This window comes from Corapipo altera, unplaced genomic scaffold (genome assembly GCF_003945725.1).
Source record: "Corapipo altera isolate COAL_440 unplaced genomic scaffold, ASM394572v1 75, whole genome shotgun sequence".
Lineage (NCBI taxonomy): Eukaryota > Metazoa > Chordata > Aves > Passeriformes > Pipridae > Corapipo > Corapipo altera.
The window spans coordinates 14,327,836-14,350,524 of record NW_020884887.1 but is presented as its reverse complement, the minus strand read 5'-3'; the positions used below and the strand labels follow the sequence as shown (position 1 = coordinate 14,350,524).

Below are 22,689 nucleotides of genomic sequence, written 5' to 3'. Positions count from 1 at the left end.
GAAGGAAAGCACGGGTTCTCCATGGAGAGAGCAGGCCAACATCCCACCTGCCCACCAAGCTGCTGAGCCCTCACCACCTGTCTGCTTGCATAACGCTTCCCCCTCTGCTATCCAACAGCTTGGAAACTGGGATGTAACATCAAACTCTAAATCAGTGCTTCCTGCTGACACACCATATGTCAGCCTGCACTTAGGTACTCACCAAAAGTGTTAACAGCGATTATTTAAAAATTATTACAGTTGATTCATGCCGAGAATCCCTTCCTGCAATGACTCAAATCTTCCAAGACAAGAGGGTGTTTTTTTTAATTTTTTTATTTTTATTTTCCTCCCGATTTTCAATCTGTTTTTATGCTCTTATAACTGTTTTGATTTTTATTTTGTTTTAAAACAATGGACTTTATTACTGAGGTATTAATTTACAGCACTGTTTTGAGGGGAAATTACTTAATGAAACTAAAAATTAAAAGGTTTTCCACCCAAGCATGGCACCTGCTCAGTGTTCCCTCAGTTCTATAGAAGCTTGTGCTGCTGTTTAGAACATCTGACCACCACACCTGGGAACAGCATCCACAGAAAACCAGGACAAAGTCCCTGGGTGCCCTCAGGCCTTTCACCAGAGAGCAAAGTAGGTAAAAATCAGGACAGAAGGGCCTTTTTTTTTAGTGTGGAAAGTCTCCATCTCTCAGCTTGATGCTTAAAAGTCAACTTATAAAGAAAAAAAAACTATAGTGCATAAACCCATGCAAAGAATTGAAAATATAAATAATGGAGCAGAAGGGAGAGCCCCTTCCCCAGTGTTTTCTCCAGAGCTGGGAGGCTGCAATCAGCACTGACACAGGCTCTCCCTTGGATGAAGACAGCATAAATAAAAAGTAATTAGATTAATCAAGTAGGGAACTATTTAACAGCTAATTAAAATGCACAATTAATCATAATTTCCTCAAAACAGGCTGCTAAAAATGGGTCAGTGACGCCCAAGCAGAAAAGAAACAGCCTGGTTTGTCTTTATTTGGTGCCTTCCACTGCACCCCAAATGCCACCTGGCTGCCAGGGTGCCCATCCCACAGCTGGGTCCACGTCAGAGCCCTGGGCTGGATCCTGGATCCCTCAGATCAAAACTCTGGATCCAAACTGCTGGTCCCTTGTGGCACAAACAATGCACAGAAAAGGGGAAATCGGCCTGGAGAAGGGAACTTGTCCATTCTCCTCCCTGTTTCACACTAACAAAGTCTATTTTCCCATTTGCCTGCACCTTTTGCTGTCTCCATCAGCAGCGCAGGGATGGGGCAAAGTGAGTTTTTATGGAAGCCAGTGGGAGCAGGGAATGATAAAAAAAACCTGCTCAGGTCATCCCTCATCCTTACAGCTCCTCACTGCTGTTAAAATTCAGGGAGAATTCACAGCATTGAGGCACAGAGGGAAGAAAAACCTCCCAGTTTCTACCTGTTGTGGCAAATTCCTACAAACAGCCCTTACTGACAAAAAGCTCTCTCATCACTGAGCTCCTGCTTTCCTCATCAAAGAAAACCGTGAACTGACACTGGAAATATCGTGGCAATAAACTGAGAGCTGATTTTTTAACTTATTCTGTGCTTTTTGTTATGAAACATTCAGGGGGTTGTGTTTTCCTACTGTAAAAAGCACCAAGCCAAATGCAACAATGAAAGGAAAATTAAGACCAACATCTTCCAAAGTGCTCAGGAGTCTCTTCACATGGAATCATAAAGGTTGGAAAAGCCCTCCAAGATCACAGTATTCACCATTCATTCAGAGTACAAGATACATATGAACACTAAGCTTTCTTTCATTTTAAACCTTTAAGAAATTATTAATTCAGGTGCTAACATGTACCTTAGAAACACTTCATGCAGCACAGAAAGGCAGGACTTATCACAGAAACTAATTCATAGATAAATCTCCTGTTTACTCAGTATTTGAAGTGTCTCCACAGGGATAAACCTCGCCTGGCTTGGCTTTAGACAGCACCTACTCACTCAAAAGCTCATTCACACCAAGACTGTAAATTACAACATTATTTTTACAACAGTTTTAAGTATTTGTTTCAACACACTAAGCTAGATTATTTTTTACCTTCCTTAGAATGAGTTTTTAGAAGGTTTTCCAACTCCATCATTCAAAAGCCACAGCAGTCCTGCCAAAGGACACGACGAGCTACAGCCACCTACAGAGTTGGACCAGAATTCTCAATGCCCCTAAAAATGCTCTTCCTGCATTTTAACTAAAGATTGGTATTCCTTTTTTTTAAAATAGCAAACATTCACAGCCCTGTTCCCATTTCCTTTGAACTTATTGATGGCAGATGCCTCTTGCCATCGGGCACAGCTCTGAACTTGGGTGAAGTTGGGAGGAGAAAAATAGAATAATCAATAAATGCGAAAAAAACCCCACAGAAGATTAAAAAAAAACCCTCAAGAACTGTGATATTCCATAGGATCGTAAGATACACAGGATATATCTTATTTTCTACAAAGATTTCACATGCCCAGATCAAACCACCCGATGAAGCCTTTTGCACGTGTGGCTCCAGGCTGGTTCCTGATCCAATGAACATCAGGAGATGATGGGAAGGAAATGTCAGTAAACAGGTTAAAGATATCTCGAAATGCAATAATTCCACCTGATTACTTTGAAATGTCAGAGTTCTCCAGCTCCTTTTTGGGAATGATGGGCTTTTTCTGGAGCCTTTTTGAGGAGGAAGGAGACAAGATTTGGGGATTCAAGGCTGCTCCTTTCCTAAGTCATGTTCCCACTGGCAAGTGTTCTTTGGGGGTAACTGTTAGAGTTTTATGTATCTTAATATCAATAAAAATAAAGTTAAGCTCATAAAACACTAACAGTTATCCCAAAACATGACTTGTGAGTGGGAACCTAACTTAAGAAGGGTAACATTCCCAGAGCTTAGGTTATCAAAGACTTTCATTTGTGTGGACAAGGCAGCACAGATGAGATGTCAGCACAAACCAGATCCACTCTCATGGGGCATTACAGTATCAAACAGGACAATGAAGCATTTCTTTAACACTTCTCCAATTCTTTATCTCTTTTGAAGCCTCCAAAACAAAGGTGACTGCAAGGGAGTGTTAAATAGATAAATACACTAAGATTGAAAAGAAGAAGATAAAAGAGCCAAATGTCTGTTCACATAATTATATGAAAAACACCTCAGCCCAATGCAGAAAATAAAATAAATGATTTTTTAAAAAATAGAACAATGTTTCTGAAAACATAAAAAGGGGGCCATTTGGAATAATTTCAATCCATTAGAAAATCACCATCAATTTAAGAAAGTGGCAAAATCTGACTTAAAAAAAAACCCGCCAGAGATCCCATGAGGCCAGAAAGGAGATGGATTTGGGAGGCAGCTGCCTGGGGAAGCAGGGCTCCCATGGTTTTCCTGGGCTGGCTGTGGCTGGAGCAGCCCCAGGTAAAGGAGAACAAAGCATTTCCATTTGAAAAGAGCCAAAGGGATTCGCTGGAATGGATGAGCCCAGGACAGCAGCCTGCAACCTGCTCACTTCTCTAAAGTGAGCCCAAAGTAACTGCACTGCAATTTTCCCCAACTCATTATGTAAAATAAAACCCAGCTGAAAGCCAGTGTGGGGCCACAAAACGCCTTCATTAGCTTTCAGTTCTGTTCCAGTAAAAACGCAGCCAAAATCTCCTGGGTTCAGAGGGGCTGAGGTTTTTGCCTTAACAGCCTTTTACTTCCTCACCACTGTACAGCTTCAGCAAGATTTTCTGCCAGTTAGTTTGGACCTAACAAGCGATTTCACCATTAACACAAAACACAATGTGTCCAGGAGTATTAAACATTTTCCACAAGGCCCTGTTTTACAGTCACTCCAAGAATGACAATGCCAAATTATGAGTCCAAGACAGATGTTTTCCAGATGTGCTGAGCATCTCACTTAAATGCTGGATGGGGAGCTCTTCCAAAATGCTGGAAGGGTTGTACCAGCTGCATTTAGATGGGCTGACCCCTGAGTTCCTGCTTATGGGAAAGTATCCTTCTGAATAAATTTCTCCCAAAAAATGGCTGCATCTCTCACACCTACAGCAGGGTGAGGGATGAAGTCTGATGATAACCACTGAAGGGAACAAATGGGAAAGGAATGGGAAGCTGAGGATGGAGAGGTGCAGCACTGAGAGCACGACTTCATAGAATCATCATGGAATGGTCTGGGCTAGAAGGGAACTTAAAGCTCATCTCACCCAGTTCCAATCCCCTGCCACGGGTAGGGACACCTTCCACTAGCCCAGGCTGCTCCAAGCCCTGTCCAACCTGGCCTTGGACACTTCCAGGGATGGGGCAGCCACAGCTTCTCTGGGCAACCTGTGCCAGGGCCTCCCCACCCTCACAGGGAAGGATTCCTTCCCAATATCCCACCTCTGCCAGCACTGATGGCATCGAGCCCATGGAAATGAGCAGCTCCCTTGCCACACACCACAGTGATGTGTCTGTGCAGCTGAAACCACGGAGTCTTTGAGCCAGAGATGATGCTCCACATGTTGAGTGGACCAAAATCTCTCCCCTCCATGCAGGAGCATCCTCAGGAGGACCCGAGTGTGTCACAGCCCCCCATGGTCCCACCCTGGCACAGCCTCTGCACAGCTCACAGCCAATTCCCAGCACTGGGAGCCCTTCAGCTGAGTGGGTAGTCAGGGCACTTAAGGGTTTTTTCTCTGTTATTCTACAACTCAAGTACAAATCCTTGAACGTTGGCCACATGGAAACAGCGCCACAGCAATTTTCTGTTGGACTGTTTGACAGCTCAAGCCAGAGGAATGGGGCAGAACCCAGAGCACAGTCAGAAAATCTCATCACAGGGGACACCCCAACCAAAAATATGTACTTCTATATCTTTCCCCCAGCACAGGAGTAAATAAAAAAGACCAAATATCAGAGATTCCTGCAAGCCCTGAAGAGATGCTGCTCTTGCTACCAGTTCACCTGCAACGTGCTGTGCCAAGGGTGAGCTGCACACAGCTGGGCCAGCTGTCTGCCTGTCTTTATTAAAAGACAGAACTCTTTATATCTGAGTTTATTTAGGGGTGGATTCTGAGAATCACACTTCCCAAGGAGATTGGGTTTAATTGGCTCTGCTGGTCCTCCCAGAGGAGCGTTAAGATGGGGCTCAGATAACGCTCCCACAGCAAGTGGGAACTGCAAACACAAAGCTAAATCTGCTTTCCTACAAATATTCAGGATCATTTGCTTCCTGGCAACATTCCTGTGAGTAAACCAATTTGCTAAAATATTCACGAATAGCAAACTCCAGGGCCATGGATACAGCCAAATGCTTACATACCACAACACAACTAAATACTCTCCCCAAATGTTTTCACACTATTTGGCTTGCTCTGGATTAAATTAAAAAAAAACCCCCAAACTCTAATAATGGCTGGAATTCAGCATCATGGCTTCTTCCATTGGAAAACCTCTGGTGAGGAGACTGGCTGCTGTTGGACAAGGGCCCCCAAGACTGACCTGTGCCTGCAGGGTCAGGGAGTCCAGAATTGGGATGATTTAATAAGAGCTCTGATATTTTTTATTCTATGACCTTGAGAAAGTCACTGGTTCTCCTCTAGACTGCAATTCCCCCTCTGTAATGGGTGGATTACTATTTTTGTGGCATGCAAAGGTGTTGTGAGGTCTAATTCATTAATCTTCGTAAAGCATTCCAGGACACTTTGATGGAAAATGCAAAATATTATCAGTAAAAGCCTTCCATTTAAATCTCACCTGGAAACCTTCTTCTTACTCCTTAATTTGTGATTGATCCCCACTCAATTAGAGGTAATGGGATTTACATGTAGGCTCCAGCAGTGGAGCAGACCCCACAGGAAGGTGCCAGCAACAGCAGCAGTCCTAATTCCCAGGAAGAAGCCAGGACATCAGCCCCTGCACTGGGAAAGCCATGGCTGGATCCTGCATCCCTGACCTGCACCAGGACCACCTGAGCCTGCACTGGGCAAAGGGATGGGGCACTGAGACCCTCCCCCAGAGCACCATCCCAAACCCCCACCCATGACTGGACAAGGGGCTTCCCACTGCCAGAGGGCAGGGATAGATGGGATATTGGGAAGGAATATCCTGGGAGGGTGAGGAGGCCCTGGCACAGGTTGCCCAGAGAAGCTGTGGCTGCCCCATCCCTGGAAGTGTCCCAGGCCAGGCTGGATGGGGATTGGAGTAGCCTGGGATGGTAGAAGGTGTCCCTGCCCATGGCAGGGGGTGGGAAGGGATGGTCTTTAAAGTCCCTTCAACCCAAACCATTCCATGATGCTCCTACAGAACCCCCCATCCCTCCAGTTGCACTGATAATTAATTTACCACTGAAATTCATCCCCATTAATCGTGTTTTCACCAAAAAAACAGTTGCTACCCAAAGAGCCTTCCAGTCACGAGCAGACAGATCAAAATTCAGATCACTCATCACCTCCCTGTGCCAACTTCTATCACTTGTGGGAGCGATTTCACTGCAGGCAGGCGAGGGAAGGCAGATAACCCCACCCTGAGGAGGGAACAGCTCCAGCACTACCTGCACAACAGCAACTGGGACATTACAAAGAGCTTTATCAGCACCTCGTGCTGTGAAATGCTCATTTTGACTCATATTTCCCTGACTTCAGGACACCTCTGGTAGGATCCAGCCCTCTGGAGCATCAGCAAGAAGTGCCTGTGAAATCCTGGAGCGGAGGGGCAGGAAGGGAGGGAAAGCTGGGGGAAGCTCCTTGCAGCCCCTTCATGGAACCCACAGCATCCAGCCTGTATTCCCAGGCACTCGGAATTTCAATGGGCTCCATGGATTTTAATACAGAGCAGCCAGGAAAATTAGCATTTGTGCTGAACGGCTTTTAATCAACTATTTTCAAGCATCAGTCATTGTTATCTTTAAAGCACTTCCCAATCTCCCTGCCTGAGTCTCCCCAGCCCTAAAATTTATTCCACCCATTTGTGTTCCTCCCTTCAGTTTGCAGAGCCCTTTACCATGATCTAATAATCTTAATCTTCAATGCTCATCTCTACCTTTTAACCTTTTCAGTTTTCTTTTTAAAGCAATCTCTCCATCTCTCTGAGGTTTGGGGCCTTTTTCTTTATTATTCAATTATTAAATTAAGGTTCTCCCTGGCCTCTGGCTCAGCACAGAGCTGGAGAGTCCCATGCAGAGTCCCCCTGGCACCAAAGTGCAAGTCACCTCTCAAAAGGTGACTTAATTAAATCAGTAGTTTTTCTATTGATACAATTTATGTAATTTTAGAGAAATTAAGGCAAGTTCCCACGTGTTGCAATATTTGTTTTACTTCACTTGAAATGACCTGGGAAATGGCATGTGCCATCATTCCCTTCCACTAGGAAACCATGGATGGGGACACTAAGTAGGATGTTTTAGGTTGGAAAAGACCTTTAACATGATTGAGTTGGGAAAAAAAAAAAAAAACAGATAAATTTTGAGCATCCAAGCTCTTTTCAGGACTGCAAGAGGCTCAGCAATGCAGAGGCTCAGTAGATGTGTCACTTTTTAGTCATGACTCTGTACTATCCTGCCCCACTTTGCTGGCATTTCTCCAGGGTTACCCCACCCAGAGCGGTTTGGAAAATTGCTGATGGAGTGATGGGAGCTAATATTAAATTCAACACACTAAAAAAGCAAAACTTGCCTTTAATGTTTTCTACATGAGGCTCTTCAATATTTAAGTGTGGTTTAAGCTCCCAAATTAATGTACGAATAAACATTAATCTGGTTTGCAAAGAAAAGTGAGGTGGATGCAGTGAGTCCAGACTGCCACCAAATCATGATGAGCATGTGTGAGATGCAGATAGCACACAAAAATATCTAAAAAAGAAAGACAAACACCCCCTGACACAGTGAGTGTTGAGGCAGCAGCACCAAAGTTTGCACAGGAACTCCCACTGGTCAACACAAGGCTCGACACCCTTTCCTTTGATCCTCCACCCTCCTCCTGTGCTCCATCCCCATCCCAACTTCTACCAAAAAAACCTTCATTATCACCTCTCAGCTCTCCTGGAAGCACTGCAGTGAAGGTTCACCAGAGCCAGGCTTGGAGCAGACACCACCCTAAAGAATAACTAAAGAAAAGCTGCATCTCATTTCTCTGCCCTCAACAGCATCAGGCTGAAAGTTGGGGTGCTTCAAACTGAGATGGCCTCATGCTAGACCTCTTTTTGTTGGACTTCTTTAGGCTCTCTGCTGCTTTGGATTCTTTCTCTTATGTCTCAACTTCCCATGCTTTTGTTATTGGCATTTCATTTCCAGTGAAAGTCAAAGGGAAATACCAGGGAGAGTTTCACAACTGACTTCTAGAGGGACAAGATTTCCCTTCCATGGATTCTGGGAGTGTAAGCATTCCATTTTCTTTTAACATGGAAAATACTCTTCAAGACCTTAAACATATTCCTACATGTTCCTATAACCAAAGCTCACAGCAGATTGTCCCATGTTCCCATCCTCACATAAATCAATGGAATTTCCATAATCTACCCCAAGGATTGATGCAGTCTGTTTATAAGGTCTAAGCTATCAATCACACTTAAGAGGATTCAGCCTGAAAAGCCAGGTAAAATTGATCCCTCCCCAAAAGACTAAGTGGAGAGAGCTGAAAAAACAGCGTGGGAATAGAAAGGAATCCCTCTGGAATTCAGTTCTAATAACAGTAAACACACACCTCCATTATACACAGCACTTACCTCTCTTTAGAACTCTTTGAACTCTTAATATATTTACAGTGGACACTGAAATGATCACTCCAGGCTCAGGATCCCTGCAGGAGCCCCCAGGCTGCTCCCAGAGGGATTAATTGCCTCCCTCCCAGCAGCCCCCAATCCAGCTCCCTGCCACCAAAGCAGCCTGTCAGCAGTGCTGCAAACTTAAATCAGCAAATATTAATTGCCAGCTGGGAAAAGTGCCATTAGTTCACACTCAGACTCTTTCCAGCTGGAGAGAGGGAGTGTTAAATGGAGCAGATTTCCTTGCAGCCTCCACACCAGGCATGGAGCAGCTCTGCCTGTCCTGCAAGCACTAAATGAGCAAAGCATCAACACCTTCCCAGAGATGCTCTGAGATGCTCTTCTGGAGAACAAATTACTTCTGGAAAGTAACAAAAGACAGAAATAACAACAAATAAAGTACAGAGGAAATAAACCACCACCACCACCTGAGGCTGAATTCATATCTATTTGAGATTCCTGCAGTGATATCAGTTATCAGCCTGCTTGGTTTGTTGGGGTTTTTTTTCCCAAGTTTGTAATTTGTTTACGTTCAAGCATAGAAAATTTTCTGTCAGCATGCAGAAGATTATCATGTTCCTTAATTAGAAAGAAACTTCTTGAAATCTGGAGGAAAGATAGAGAAGTTGAAAATGAAAGACTGTGTGTATAACAGAAAGGAGAAAGGCAGAGAGATTTCTTTTGAAATTCTGTACAAAATCTGTACAAAATTATGATTTATTATGGGGACAGGATTGACCTTGTATGAGATGGAATGTTACTGTCAGGTATTTGCTTAAAAAAAACCCCAAACCAACACATATATTTTAAGCAATGGGACCAAATTATTAAAAAAATTTGTGCTGACATTTCAGGAGAGGAGGGAGGAAGGAGAAGAATGGGCCTGGAACACCAGACATGAACATGCTTTTACAGAGCCCCATCTCTCTGCATAAAATTCTGTCAGATCTCGTAAAATCAGAGCTGTAGTACAAGTTGGACTGAATGGACAGAAAAACCTGAATTAAGTAACAGGCACAGAGCATTTACATAATGGAAAGTTCAAGTGTTTGGTCAACTGAGTTGGGCTGAATTCACGTCAGAGCACAAACCCAATCTGAGCAGCTGCAGCACAAAGCTGATCCACAGCCCAGCAAGAAAAGCTGAGCTCTTTATAAAAACCCCAATCCCCCTGGATAAAGGGAGGATGTCAGAACCACAGAAAATAAGGAATGAGCTGGAGTGAGTGGGGCTGGTGCAGAGGAGCTTTGGCATTGCTGATCAGGCAGAAAAAAAAAGCAGGAAGGGAAAGTAAGAAGGGGAAAAATGACTCCTAAGTGCTGCAAATGGGAAGGCACAGCTCTGAACAGGATTTCTCTGCTGTGTGTAAACTGCCAGGGAAGGGCAGTGCTCGAATGGTTCTGGGAAGCAAAACTATTGAACGGTGTCTGCAGCTTCCACTGGCCAAAAGCAGTGAGAGAAAATGAGGGAAGAGACAGAGAGGGTGTGAAAAGTCAAAAGGGAAGAAAAATAAACAGAACTGGAAAAAAAAAGAGGACTGCTGCTATGGGAAAGCAAAGCCCAGTCCAAATCACTGTGCTGAAATGATATAACTGCATTATCCAAAGGCATTTATTCAAACAGGAACATTTCCAGGCCAACTGCTCATTCTGGACATCTGTGGGACCATTGTCATTATGAGCACAGCTATCTTTCCAGTATTCATGAGATTTAGGAGTGCTTTTGGGGAAGGAAAACTTCTTTCCTCTCCACTTTGGCTCACAGCAAAAGCACTTTATCTGCATGTATTTTGCTACCCAGCAAAAATCACCAACACTCCAATGAAATGACTATGGAAACTCATAAAGCAGGGAAAATATACAAAATGAAAAAAAAACCCCACACAGCAGAGAAGTCATAACTAGAACATTTTCCTATGGGAAAACCAAACTGTATTTCTTACCAGGAAAGACAATCAGATCAAGGAGAACGTGAACAGCTGAGAGTAGGATTGACATTTCTCCTGAGACCTCTGGATGTAGGACTTCTGCTTTAGGGTATTTCTCTTGGGGCTTCAAATTCTCAGGTGAAGTTTTCCACCTATTTATCATTTGCTTTGTCAGCTGAGGAAGAGGGGAGGCATTGATAATTTTGTGTCTGGGGAACTGTGCTGTAAGAGAGGCTGCAGGATAAAGCCTGGGAGGTCACTCCTGCTGGGATCTCCCATTGCTTCACCCACATTTCCACGAGTTTTTTTAACGTTTTGGACTCTCAAGATTTCAAGGACCCATTTCATTCCAGGCTGGGCCAAGGAGAAATCAGTCATTTGCCTGGAGAAAAATTATCTTCTGCTCTTCCTAATACTGTTGTTGGTCCAGAAGGCAATGTGTTGAAGTAGCACAAATCCAGCAATGCTTCTGGTCACACACCAGTATGTACAAAGCACTTCCCATCTGATAGATAAGCTAAAGGACCAAAGAATCCTTTCCCAAAATACACAAAAGAAAACAAATCTTTGCAGTTTGCTTTCTTATTAGTTCACTGGAGACAGACCTAGTTCAGAATCAGGGTATTAGATCTCTGCCACACCTTAAGGCCATCCACTTTGTCACTGATGGCAGAGCACACACACATATACACACACATGCAATCTGTGTGTCCCTCAGCTCCACACAGGAATTTAAATCTTAATTGAACAAGTCAGTTGGGAAAAAAAACCCCATGAAGCAGCCCCCTCATCAGCCTGACTGTACTCAAATAATTAAATTATCTGCTTGACAGAAAGCAAACAGAAAAACACACACTGTGCCTCCTGGCAGATGGAACCTGAGCAACCTGGTCTGGCTGAAGGAGTCCCAGCCCATGGCAGGGGGATTGGAATGAGAGGCTCCTCAAGGCCCCTTCCAACCCAATCTATTCTGTATATTTTTGCACCTTTAAGATTTCTCTCCAGTCAAATTCTTACACTTCATGTCACAATTCTAACGGTGCTTAAAAACCTGTAGCTTAATTCCTTACTGAAAATTTCAGTTTAGAAGAAACGACCATCATTCTTGATTTACAAAGAAGAGATTAAAACACCAAGAAACAGAGGGATACACAGAAGGTTACTCAGGAACTGCATGGCAGAAAAAAACCCTAATATTTCTGTGGAGTCCCACTCCGTGGGATTATTCCCCCCTTATGGTAAACTTTTTTCTATATGTTATCTCTGCAGACAGAGGTGTGAAGTACATTTTTATTTATTCACGTGGGAAGAGAAGTGAGATTTTTTCTTTCTTCCCTTCCATAAAGCTGTTATTCTGCTGAAAAGCAGATTTAAGCAGTGCTCCATGGCAAAGAGTTTGAGGGTTACTTTAAACTGGGACACAAAACTCCTCCTTTCCTGCCATCATTTCATGGTGTGTTCAGGGGAGTGCTGAAGCGTGACATTGCATCATTAGGTGTAATACAGCCCCTGCAGGGGCTGATTACTGCAATGAGAGCTCATTTTCTTTACCACTGTCTGAGATAAGGAAGGAATAAAATCCCAGGTCAGAAGCATCGTGGTAAAAAGGTGGGTGATGTCAGGAATGGAAGAACTGAAGGCACTTTTTGGTAGCCAGGGGAGGAAAATCCCCTGAGTGGAGTGTTGAGCATCCCTGCAACCAAGACTCTTCCCCCTTCTTTGGAAAGTTTCTCATGCTGCAGAGGCCCTCCTGCATCTAACTCAGGGGTGGAGGCAGTTTCCAGCCTGATCTATACCCTGATCTCACCTGATACCCAGAGGCACCAGCACCAGGAGCAAGGCACAGGTGTCCTTTTTAGATGCTCCTTTTTAACATCACAAGCAAAAATTCCTCTTTGCCTTGATCTGCTCACGTGCTGTCCCCCTAAATATGCCTTTAGGTGACCCCTTTCCATGAGTAACTTCATACAAGGTCTATTGATCCCAGACCTCATTACCTGCTTTGGAGAATTCAGAGGCTGCCTGTAAAAAACACCAAGTCAAGGCTCTGACCAGCTCTGCTGTCCCCCCTCCACAGCCAGACCTCCAAAACAACTGAGACTGTGCCCTGCAATGCAAAGCAGTGCCTACAAAGCTCTGGAAAAGTTTTGAGCTGGATCTTAGTCTCCAGGTCTCCTGTGAGACACAAGAATGGTAATGCTTTTCTATCTCCAAAGGGTATCACAAGGATATATTAATAAGACTCTTCAAATGGATTCTTGTTTCTTAAATAGGCTCTTCTAGCATCGTGTTAGTAAACAAGAACCCATGATGGATAGCTCTGTGTACAGCCAATCTCCTGGGGGCTCAAGTGAGCTGAAGATAAAGGAATTATTTTCATATTTGATCACGTAAATGTCACTGGATATATTTGCAACAACCCACTCAAATCTTCCTGTAGGTATATGGAGTCATCTTTGACAATGAGCTTGCAAGATATACTCTAGTGAGGCCTTTATGAGGCCTCTCATTAGAAGTAAAATAATTTACAACTCCTTCCATTCCCTGCCATTTCATCACATGCTCCTACTCCTGCAGTCTCCCTGGATGACAGGATGGTACAGGGAATACAAAATATTAATGGGAAAGACATGGGACTGGTAATTTGGTGCAATGATGATAATGAAATTCGCTCTTGAACCAGTAAAAGAGCTGCAGCTGAATGCATCCCACTGGTAACCAGAACTGTCCTTAAAATTACTCAAAACTCTGTCCTTGCTCCTCTTCTTTCATCCAAACAGCTCCTTTTCTTTGCCAGTGTCACTTCCACAACTGGGTTTTTGTTTCTCATCATTGCAACGAACTTCTTGTTAATACCATCTACTTTTTCTTAACATCTTTTGTCTCGTTCGAAGCCTTTTCAAACGAATTGGATTGTAAAAAGTTATTATGCTGGCAGCTGAAAGTACTGAGCAGCACAACTACAGTGCACACAACGCGTACGGCGACGTTAATTATTTACCAGTTCCCACTTTGATTACATTCCACATGGTGATGACACTCAGGGGCTTAATAGCTGCATAAAACATTGTGTATGTTCTCTGCTGTCCCGGAATAAATCATCCCTGAAAAATTCAGCTCTTGGAAATAAAACACTCCGTTCAGCCGTTTCCCGGGACTGCGACGAGCGACGGAAGCTCCGCGCCGGCATTTATTTCGAACAACGCCCTACCTTTGAAGAAACACTCCTTGCTGTGGACGATGTAGATCTTCTTCCTCTGCAGGCAGGAGGCCCGGTGCAGCTGGCAGTGGTTCTCGTAGAACCTGCCGTCGGAGCCGCAGACGGGCATGTAGGTGGCCCTGCACTCCTCCAGGCAGCGGCACTCGGGCTGGCGCGTGGCGGGGTTGAGGACGCAGCGGCTACCGCGCCCGCACGGCTTCTCACAGGGTGCCTGCAGCCCGTCCAGCTCTGGGGAGAGCAGAGACACCGGTGAGAGCCACGTCTGCCCCGACACACCGCGCTCCTGACGGCAGCAGTACGAGAAATAAACAATCAGGTTTTATTACAGGCAAAGTGAATTTAGTGGGGAAACAGAGGGCGGTGGGATTTTTCTTTTCTTTCATTTAATCCCAAGGGTTTTAGGCGCCTCGTGGAGGCTGTAAGGTGAAAGGCCCCGTCTGGGCCCGATGCCAGGGAAACGTCGTGGTCGGGATAGGGAAAAAATATAAAAATGGAAGATATACCCTGGCCACATGGCCGGCCTTTGTGTGTGGACACAGTCAATCAGGAGGGAGGGTGACACCCCCCCCGAATTCAAAAAATTACCTTTTAAGGTAAAATACCTGTTACCTGTTGAATATTTAACATCTTAAGTGACCAAGAGGGTACAAAAAGGGCGCGTTTTTCAATCCGCGTGTGCTTTTCCAGGCCATGTGACTTGGGATTGCACCCCCAGTGCTGCAATAAAGGATTTCTTGCTGCAATTTTCCTTGTCCAGCAAGTATTTTGTTGCCATTTCATAAATTAAAAGCAAGGATTTTTCTGGCAAGCAGCAAAGGCTTTGAAGCAGCCAAGCGCTGCCCTTTGAGCAGCAGCGGTTGGAAGTGCCCTCAGACCTCCAGCGCTCCCTCCTCGCAACACTCAAAGTGCTGCACGGGGAAGTGAGGGACGTGTGGCCCTTTGTTCTTTCAGCCCCTCGCAAACCCAGAGCCCAGAATAAACCCCAGGGAGTTCCAGTCAGAAAGCAGCTCTGCAAACCTGCAGTGCTGCAGCCACAAAGTGCCCCCGAGTGCCAGCACACTCCAGCTCTACCCATGCTCAGCTCCCACCCAGCGAGCCACAGGTGTCCACCCAGAAGCACAATGTCCCCAAGGCTAAAACACACACAGGTTTCAAGGAGAGCTCAGCAGACAATTGCTGAGAGCTTTGTAAAAAATAACCCTCCTAGAAAGACCATCACTGGAGTCAAGGAATGTTACTGGAAAACGCTTCTCACTGTAAAAGCGACCATGAGTCCCTGAATAATGGCACACAGGGAAAAATAACTTCCTACTGCTTGTAAGAATTCACTGGATATGATGTTCTGAATATTACTGTACTATCTGCTGTTTGATACTATTAAAAGGGTAAGAAAGCTGCCCTTGTGCTGTAGCATTTTCTGCTTATGAAGTTTCCTCACTTAAAGGCTTACACAGAACATCACTATAATTCACACAGGACAGGGCACTTCCAAACAAGCCACTGCTCAGAGCAATAATTAGCATTATACTCAACCAAGAGAGTTTCAGGAAATTAGATTATTCTATGCTAATTGGAGTACACAGAGTTGCGCATTACAAAGGGATGCTGCAAAAGGCATAATTACAGCAGGAATAAGCATTTCCTAGTGCACAACCTGCTGCCAGGCTTGCACAGCCTTCCAACAGCCACAGACTCCAGCTGCATCTGCACCAGGGACTCAGTCTGGACCAGCAAGGTGGTTTGGAAGCAAATCCTTGTTCTCTACAAGTACCACAGGTAGGTTTGGCTCTTGGTGAGGTTTTGGTGGGCACCAGCTTTCAGAGGATGCTCAGGTGGAAGCACTGCCCCAGATGTGCTCCAGCATCCAATGGGACACATCCTGCAGCACCTGGAGCACCACAACATCCTCTCAAGTGCACCCAGGGCTCTTGCCTTCAAAGCTTTTTCAAGCAGCCAAACAATTTAGAGTCAGAGCACAGACCAGAGCTCATCCAAAGCCCCCCAGTCACATGTTACAGAGATGTGAGGAGATCAGCACCAGCTACTTCACCCTACCAATCCCTTTTTAAATTCCCTGCTAACACCAAAACAGCCCCTGCCTTGCCCAGCATTTCCTGCCAAAATTCCCCAGTGTTGAAGGTCCATTTCCTCTCCTCGTGATCAAGGGGTTAAATCACGTGCACAAAGTTTCTAACAAAACCTCATTTTTTCTGGTCCCCATTAAGCCTTTGTTTTTATCACTGTAAATCTGAAAGAGAAAAAAGCCTGTTATTGGAGGATTAACTATTTGACTCAATAACTCATTAAAATTCCTCCAACTTGGCAAGCTGAGAAATATTGACTTTTCCTGACTTGTAATAAACTAGAAGGTCAAAGCATCTCTGAGCAGTGCAAAAAGTACGGCCCCTGGAAGGAGTGTCTGACTCTTCCTTCCTTACCTCACTAATTGTTCCAGAATTTTTGCAAATTATCCTCAGAAATGCAAATTTTGGGACCTTGGGGAGACCTCACTGTCGAGGCCATATTATTTATAGTGCCTGCTGTAAATCAGAGCAGCACAAAGGATGAGGGCTCGAGGAAGCTCTGGCCAAGCATCCTCCTCCTTCTGGTGGCAGGACCTGCACCTGTACAGCACTTGGCTTGTCCATCACAATAGGCCTCAAAAGACACGTTTTGGAGACTGCTGTTGATATGAAGGGTATTTAAAAATGAAGATTCAAGAGCTATTATTGTCTATATAAATGTAATTCAGCTACAACTACAGCAAAGCCCTTCCTGGGCTGTCTTGATCGCTCAAAATTGATCTCTCAGAGCTCACACCAGCCAAGGACTGATCTGTGCATCTCACTGAAGGTTATTTCTGCCTCCTCCTTCGAGGTGGGCTGCTCTGATTTACTGCACCAGGTCACATCTGGGCAGCTCACAGCTGCACCCTGCCCCGACAGCAGCAAAAACCCTCTTAAGAGCCTCAAGTATTTTTGGTATTTTGATTTTTCATATAAAATTCGTGTTATTGAAGACAAACGCTGTGCTTATTAGAAAGGAATTTTGAAGTTTTTTAATGATACACCCAAGATTTGGTTAAGCACCAGCTTATAAAAAAAAAGATAAAATACTTAATCTTTCCTCCATCTACAGAGAAACCCCAGAAAGCCTGGCTACCCTTATGCCTCATTCACTCTGTTCACAGTTTAATTTATTTTGTGTTCCCAGATGGACAGCTCCTGGTGAAACACAGCTTAGTGCAGTAAGGGCGAGGCAAACAGCCAGAAAGGAGGGATTCAAGTATTTGGGAATCCTGATCCAAGTCCTCTGAAATCTGTGTCTGCGAGCAGAGTGTGAACAAGGGATGCCTTTGCCAGAATCTCATCCTGCTGAGAGCAGCTCTTTAATTCAGTTATTATTTGCATAATCCCTTGAAGAACTAAAGCCCACAAGCACCCTGAGCTGTGGTGAGGGAGCCCAGGACAGTGCAGGGTGTGAGACAGGACTGAGCAGTGTGAACAGGGAGGAGAGGAGGGATTGGAGTGTAAAAGCTTTGCTGTTTTTATCCAGGTTTTATCTGGAGCAGCCCCACACACCATGGAAAGGGACTCTGAAGGTGGAACCCTGGGCAGGACACTGCTGTGCAGCCCAGTGGCATCAAGCAATACCTTCCACTGGTTTTTTTGGCCACATTGTTAAAAATTACTGAATTCCTCGCTCTTACAAGGATTATTAAAAACAGAAATGGGAAGGGTAATCAAGTGAAACTACAACTAACTGCTCCCAGTATTTATGAGCCTCACTGCACTGCATGGAAAAGGCATAATTTATTCAATTTATTAGTTGCAAAGAAAGTAATTTACTTAGGTTAAAAATTTATCATCTTGCAATACAAGCCACTTTTCAACACTAATGAAGTTTACTCAACATGGCCAGAGTCTGAGGTGTTATATTGTACTGGAGCCAGAAAGATGGGGAGAGAAAGTCCAGTTTCATTTTCATACACCCATGAACGCACTTGACTTCTCAAATTGGTTCCTGGTTGCCCCTGAGAAATTTGGAATTCCAGTGGAAAACCAAGAGCTTGGTGCAGGCAGAAAATACCCAAGGTCAGGAATTCCACAGGGTTGGTTAACAAGCTGCCTGCATCTCAAAGCAGGACTTAATCACAAAATTAAGATGTTGCTGCCACAGTGGAGAACATTAATTCATAAAGACAGAGACCTCATCTACCTTTCACACCCCACTAAATATGTTACACATCAGACTGAGGCTCACAGGCCTTTTTTTTTCCCCCACTCCCAAATGAAATCCTATTCCTTACTTCAGCAAAACTCCCAAGGAGTTCAAAGGAAGGTTGGGTTCAGGACAAGCTTCAATTAGGAGGAACCAGACAAACCCATCAGAGACAGCAAAACCAAAACCAGCTCTATCAGATCACTACTCATAAAAAGTGGCTCATGCACAGCAGAAATGTAAATTCCTACATTTACATGTAAAAAGGGAGTTTTCCCTCAAGTAACAGTGAGCTCCAGCAGGCAGCTGGACATCCAGGTTTACTGCTGGGCTTTCAGGGTTATTGCTGAAGGAAAAAGTTTAGATGTTATATCAGGCTGGAGCCAAAACTAGAAATTTTAATTATACAGGTTATAACTGAAACTGGATGCTTTTAAACCGAGTCCTTCCAAGTCAAGGCTGCACCTTGCAAATGGTGTTTTAAAATAAAAATAAAATCAAACCCTCTGTGACATCATAAAAATATTCAGTCTCTAAACTTGGTTTACTTCCATGAGGTGAAAGGGTGACATAAGAGGCCATGAGCTATTCATCCAACATCTCTCCAACATTTTTTTTCTTTCCCATAATGAAACAATTTTCTGTTGTCTAAAATTCTTTGATACAAGCCTTTGTTGGTATAATTTATTTATTTTTATAAAGAAAAAATGATGATTTGTCCTGGAGACTAATACAGAGAGTAAGATGTGCTCCAAGCGTCTGATTTGCTATAAATGCAAACTATTTTCCTTCAAGGTCCAGGAGACAACTCTGTGTGTGTGTGCACACCTTGGAGCAGGATGGAGAGGGACACATCAGCCTTGGAAGAGGAGGATGAAAAATCAATCATTCCCACCAATTTAGATGCTCTACATTAAACAAAAGGCAGGATGAGTTGGAAGCCTCCTCAGAACAAAAACTAGCCAGATACCCCAGACAGTCACATTGTTCTAGGAGGACTCGTGCAGAGCTGAAAAATCAGAACCAACACCAAAAGGAAAGGAAAATATACCCTGGAAAGGAGGTTTGTGAGAAATAGTTAATCTGAGAACATCAGGATGAAGAGAATTGCTTAATCTGTGTCTGCAGTTTAATATCAAACAAACCCAAACTGTAATTGCTCAGCAGAAGGTCCATAACAGTGAGCAGTTATTCTGCAAACAGCACCAAGGAAGCACTCAATATTACAGGGATGTTTTCTGTATCAGTTCTTACATCTGAAAATGGGGATTGATGTTTCTTTCTGTATCTGCCAGAACTCTGAAACCCATTAGGGGTCATACCATGAAAAGGCATTTGAAAATCACAAGTAACCGAGCTATTCTTAGTGTAATTAGCCTAATTTTGTCCCATTTCAAATCCATTTAACCACTGCGAGATCAAAAGCTTCATCAGATATTATTTTTGGATGGTATTGTGTTCTGTGAGGGTACTAAGAGGAAAAACAGAGACAAAAGACACACACAGATCAAAAGATCCAGACTATGTAAAGCATATACAGAGATTACTGCAGCAGAAACACCAACCCAGACATGAGCCCATATATATTTAGAGCCTTGCCATGAAACTCTTACCATGCACAATTTGCTTGATTTTTCTCCTCTTGAAAGAGCAACTAAAGAGGCAATTCATAAAATGGCTCTTTATTAAATGTTTATCTAAAGTTATCTATGAGAGGTACTGCACATTGAAGGCAATTTGACTGCATTACTCCTGTGCAGCCAGAACAGACACAAACCCAAATCTGTGCAGCTCCCCCTTGCCATCACACCTCAGCCTGTGTCTGTGAACTGTCTAGCAGGTCCCACAGCCAGCCAGCCACGAAACAGCACCATGGCAGCAGAAGATAAATGTATTTCCTGCATGGACCAAAAGGATTAAGTGTTCAGGGCCAGGCTGGACAGGGCTTGGAACAACCTGGTCTAGTGGAAGGTGTCCCTGGTCATGGCAGGGGTTGGAATGAAATGCGCTTTAAGGTCCCTCCCAGCCCAAAGCATTCCATGATTCTGTGATTTAATTCAGTGTTTCCCACATTTCCAGTGCTGGGAGCAGCCCAGCAGCAATGTGCAGATGCACAGACATGTGTGCACATCTTGGTCCTGGTTTTAATATTCTCAGTATTCCACAGCCCCCAAAATGCTGAAACTTTACAGTCTCAGATCTGGAGGGAACAGATCACATTAATACTTTGGTAAAACTCTGTATCAGAAGGATTGGCTCTTCTGAAGGAAGGCAGTGAAATTCCCTTAAGGTCACTGCTCAAAATCAGTCTGGTTGTCTTTAATCTTGCTCATGAATCCTCTGCCTGCCCCATTTCTTCACTCCTACTCTCAGCACCAACCTTGCTCCCCCCTTCCTTGTTTTCACTGGGCTTTTATCCTTTGTGTCACGTCTCTTTCTGCTGTTCCTTCAATGAAATTCTTGTGGCAGAGACTACTGGGAGATTGGAATCCAATAATAAAATAACTACGGATGACTTGCCTGGTTTTGTGTTGATCCTCCGATTACGTTACCAGTGGAGCTGCTGGAGGGAAGCTGAGCAGCCTGGATCCTCCCAGCTGTCTGCATTCTTAACCTTTAACTCTGCCCATGCACTCTGCCCTTTGCTTGCTCTCCTTTCCCCCCCAAGATGCTCAACCTCCCCTGGATCCTCCACCCTTGCCAGGAACCAAGACCTTCCCACAGCCCTGTCCCCAAAGCTCCTCGGCACAAGTCTCTCACTTCCACCTATTTTACAACATCTGATTCCAAAATTTGCACAGTTTTACCCTCTCTTTGATCATTTCTACCTGGAGGAGGGCAAAATGCATAAAACCAGGTGTACTGAGACATGCTGCAGTGGCAGGGGACACGCACGGCCGTCACCTCTCACACGGGTGTCAAAGCATCTCGCAGTATTAACAGTGGTTCAAAAACAAAAGACACCCAGTTCCCATCTGAGGAGCATTCTACAGCCTCACAGAAATCTCTTCTTCTTCTATTTTTCAACTCATTACTTTGCAGTAAGACCATTTATCAGAAAATACAGCCATTTGTTTATTGTACGCCTATTTTCCCCTTACACACAAACACAATGTTATTTCAGGGTGGAGAGAAAGATGTTTTCAGTTTCCTATTTATTTTCTCATTCAGACATCGGTTTCTAAGGCTCATTGAGGAGAAAGAACAGAAACAGAAAGCCAGCTCATCATTGTGTTTGTCTCCAAAAAAAAAAAAAACAACAAACGTTATTCGATTACTTATTTTTGGTTGGACGAGGAACAGATAACAAGCTTTTATAATTAATATTCACTCGGTTTCCTTATTACATTATTCTTGCATTCAGCTCTAAGCAAAAAAACAAAAAGAAAACCCAGTCATCTGACTTGCACTAAATTGTGCAAGTGCCACTGCACGAGGCTTCCCAGTGATGGATTAGAACCCTCAGGGAGTGTCAGCTCAGCAATGCCAGGGTCAGCACTTCCTTTCCTTTGAGAGGGGGATGTCACACACTTCAACCTCACAACTGAAGCCACATCTTTAAAACTGTGTTAAAACACATCTCAAAAATGTGCAAGAGGCAGAAGCACCAGACTAGAAAAAGATGGAGGTTGGCAGAGGGTACAACCTAAACATGCAGCAATGAAATCACAGGGTCACAGAATGCTCCAGGCTGGAAAGGACCTTAAAGCTCATCTCATTCCACCCCCCTGCCACGGGCAGGGACACCTTCCACTAGCCCAGGTTGCTCCAAGCCCCATCCAACCTGGTCTTGGACACTTCCAGGGATGGGGCATCCACAGCTTCTCTGGGCAACCTGGGCCAGGGCTTCCTCACCCTCACAGCCAGGAATTTCTTCCCAGTATTTAATCTAAATCCACCCTCTTTGCTTGATGCTCTCATTGGAGATAAGGAAGATCATGATATGAAAGAGGTAAAATAAAATCTTTGGGATGATGATTTCAAAAGATAACTCAGCTTGGTCTGTTGAGACAATGAATCCATGGAGTATTTTACTGCCCCCTCCTTCCAATTAGATTAATTTACAAGGAAAAAAGCTTCCAGAGGGAATCCATCAATAGTTGCATCTATGTACAACCTGCAACACTTCTGTCATTTCCTACTACACCTTAAGGAAGGCAGAGAGCTGTGTGAAAATTAGGGACTGGATTCATTTAGTGAGTCTATTCCTGAGAACCGACGTTTTGCTGTAGAAGTTGCCATTCTCTGGAAATAAAAGGGGAAAAAATATTAAAGCTATTTAATTGTAATGGAGTTTGTATTAGTGCAGGTGTTTTGTGTTTGGGTGGTTTTTCACTCCTGGCTGAAGAATAATGTGTGTTTGACTCATGGCCACTTTCCTTGACAGAGGAGGATTAGTGCCCCTCCTGCATCACACCTTAATCAGCACAAACTTCCAGCTCAAAACTGTTGAGGCTGTACAGTGTCTTTTCATATTTTTTTTCCCCCAGGCCATTTAATTTCTGTTTTCCCAACCAGATGCCTCAGAGCCTCACAGATTTTGAGCACAGG

General features: G+C 44.1%; 1 protein-coding gene across 5 annotated transcripts in view; it reads right to left on the bottom strand.

Annotated features, from left to right (window-relative positions):
* FSTL4 (follistatin like 4) overlaps positions 1 to 22,689 on the bottom strand; it is a 197,135-nt gene that overhangs the window by 123,564 nt on the left and 50,882 nt on the right. For 3 of the 5 annotated variants that reach the window (XM_027643573.1, XM_027643575.1, XM_027643574.1), the window contains exon 4: positions 13,909 to 14,145. The exons of 1 other annotated variant lie outside the window; for it this stretch is intronic. In XM_027643573.1, the coding sequence (XP_027499374.1) occupies positions 13,909 to 14,145 (237 nt within the window). Of the gene's footprint in view, positions 1 to 2,641; positions 2,704 to 13,908; positions 14,146 to 22,689 lie in introns of those variants that run through there. One more of the 5 variants, XM_027643578.1, reaches the window with a different exon arrangement.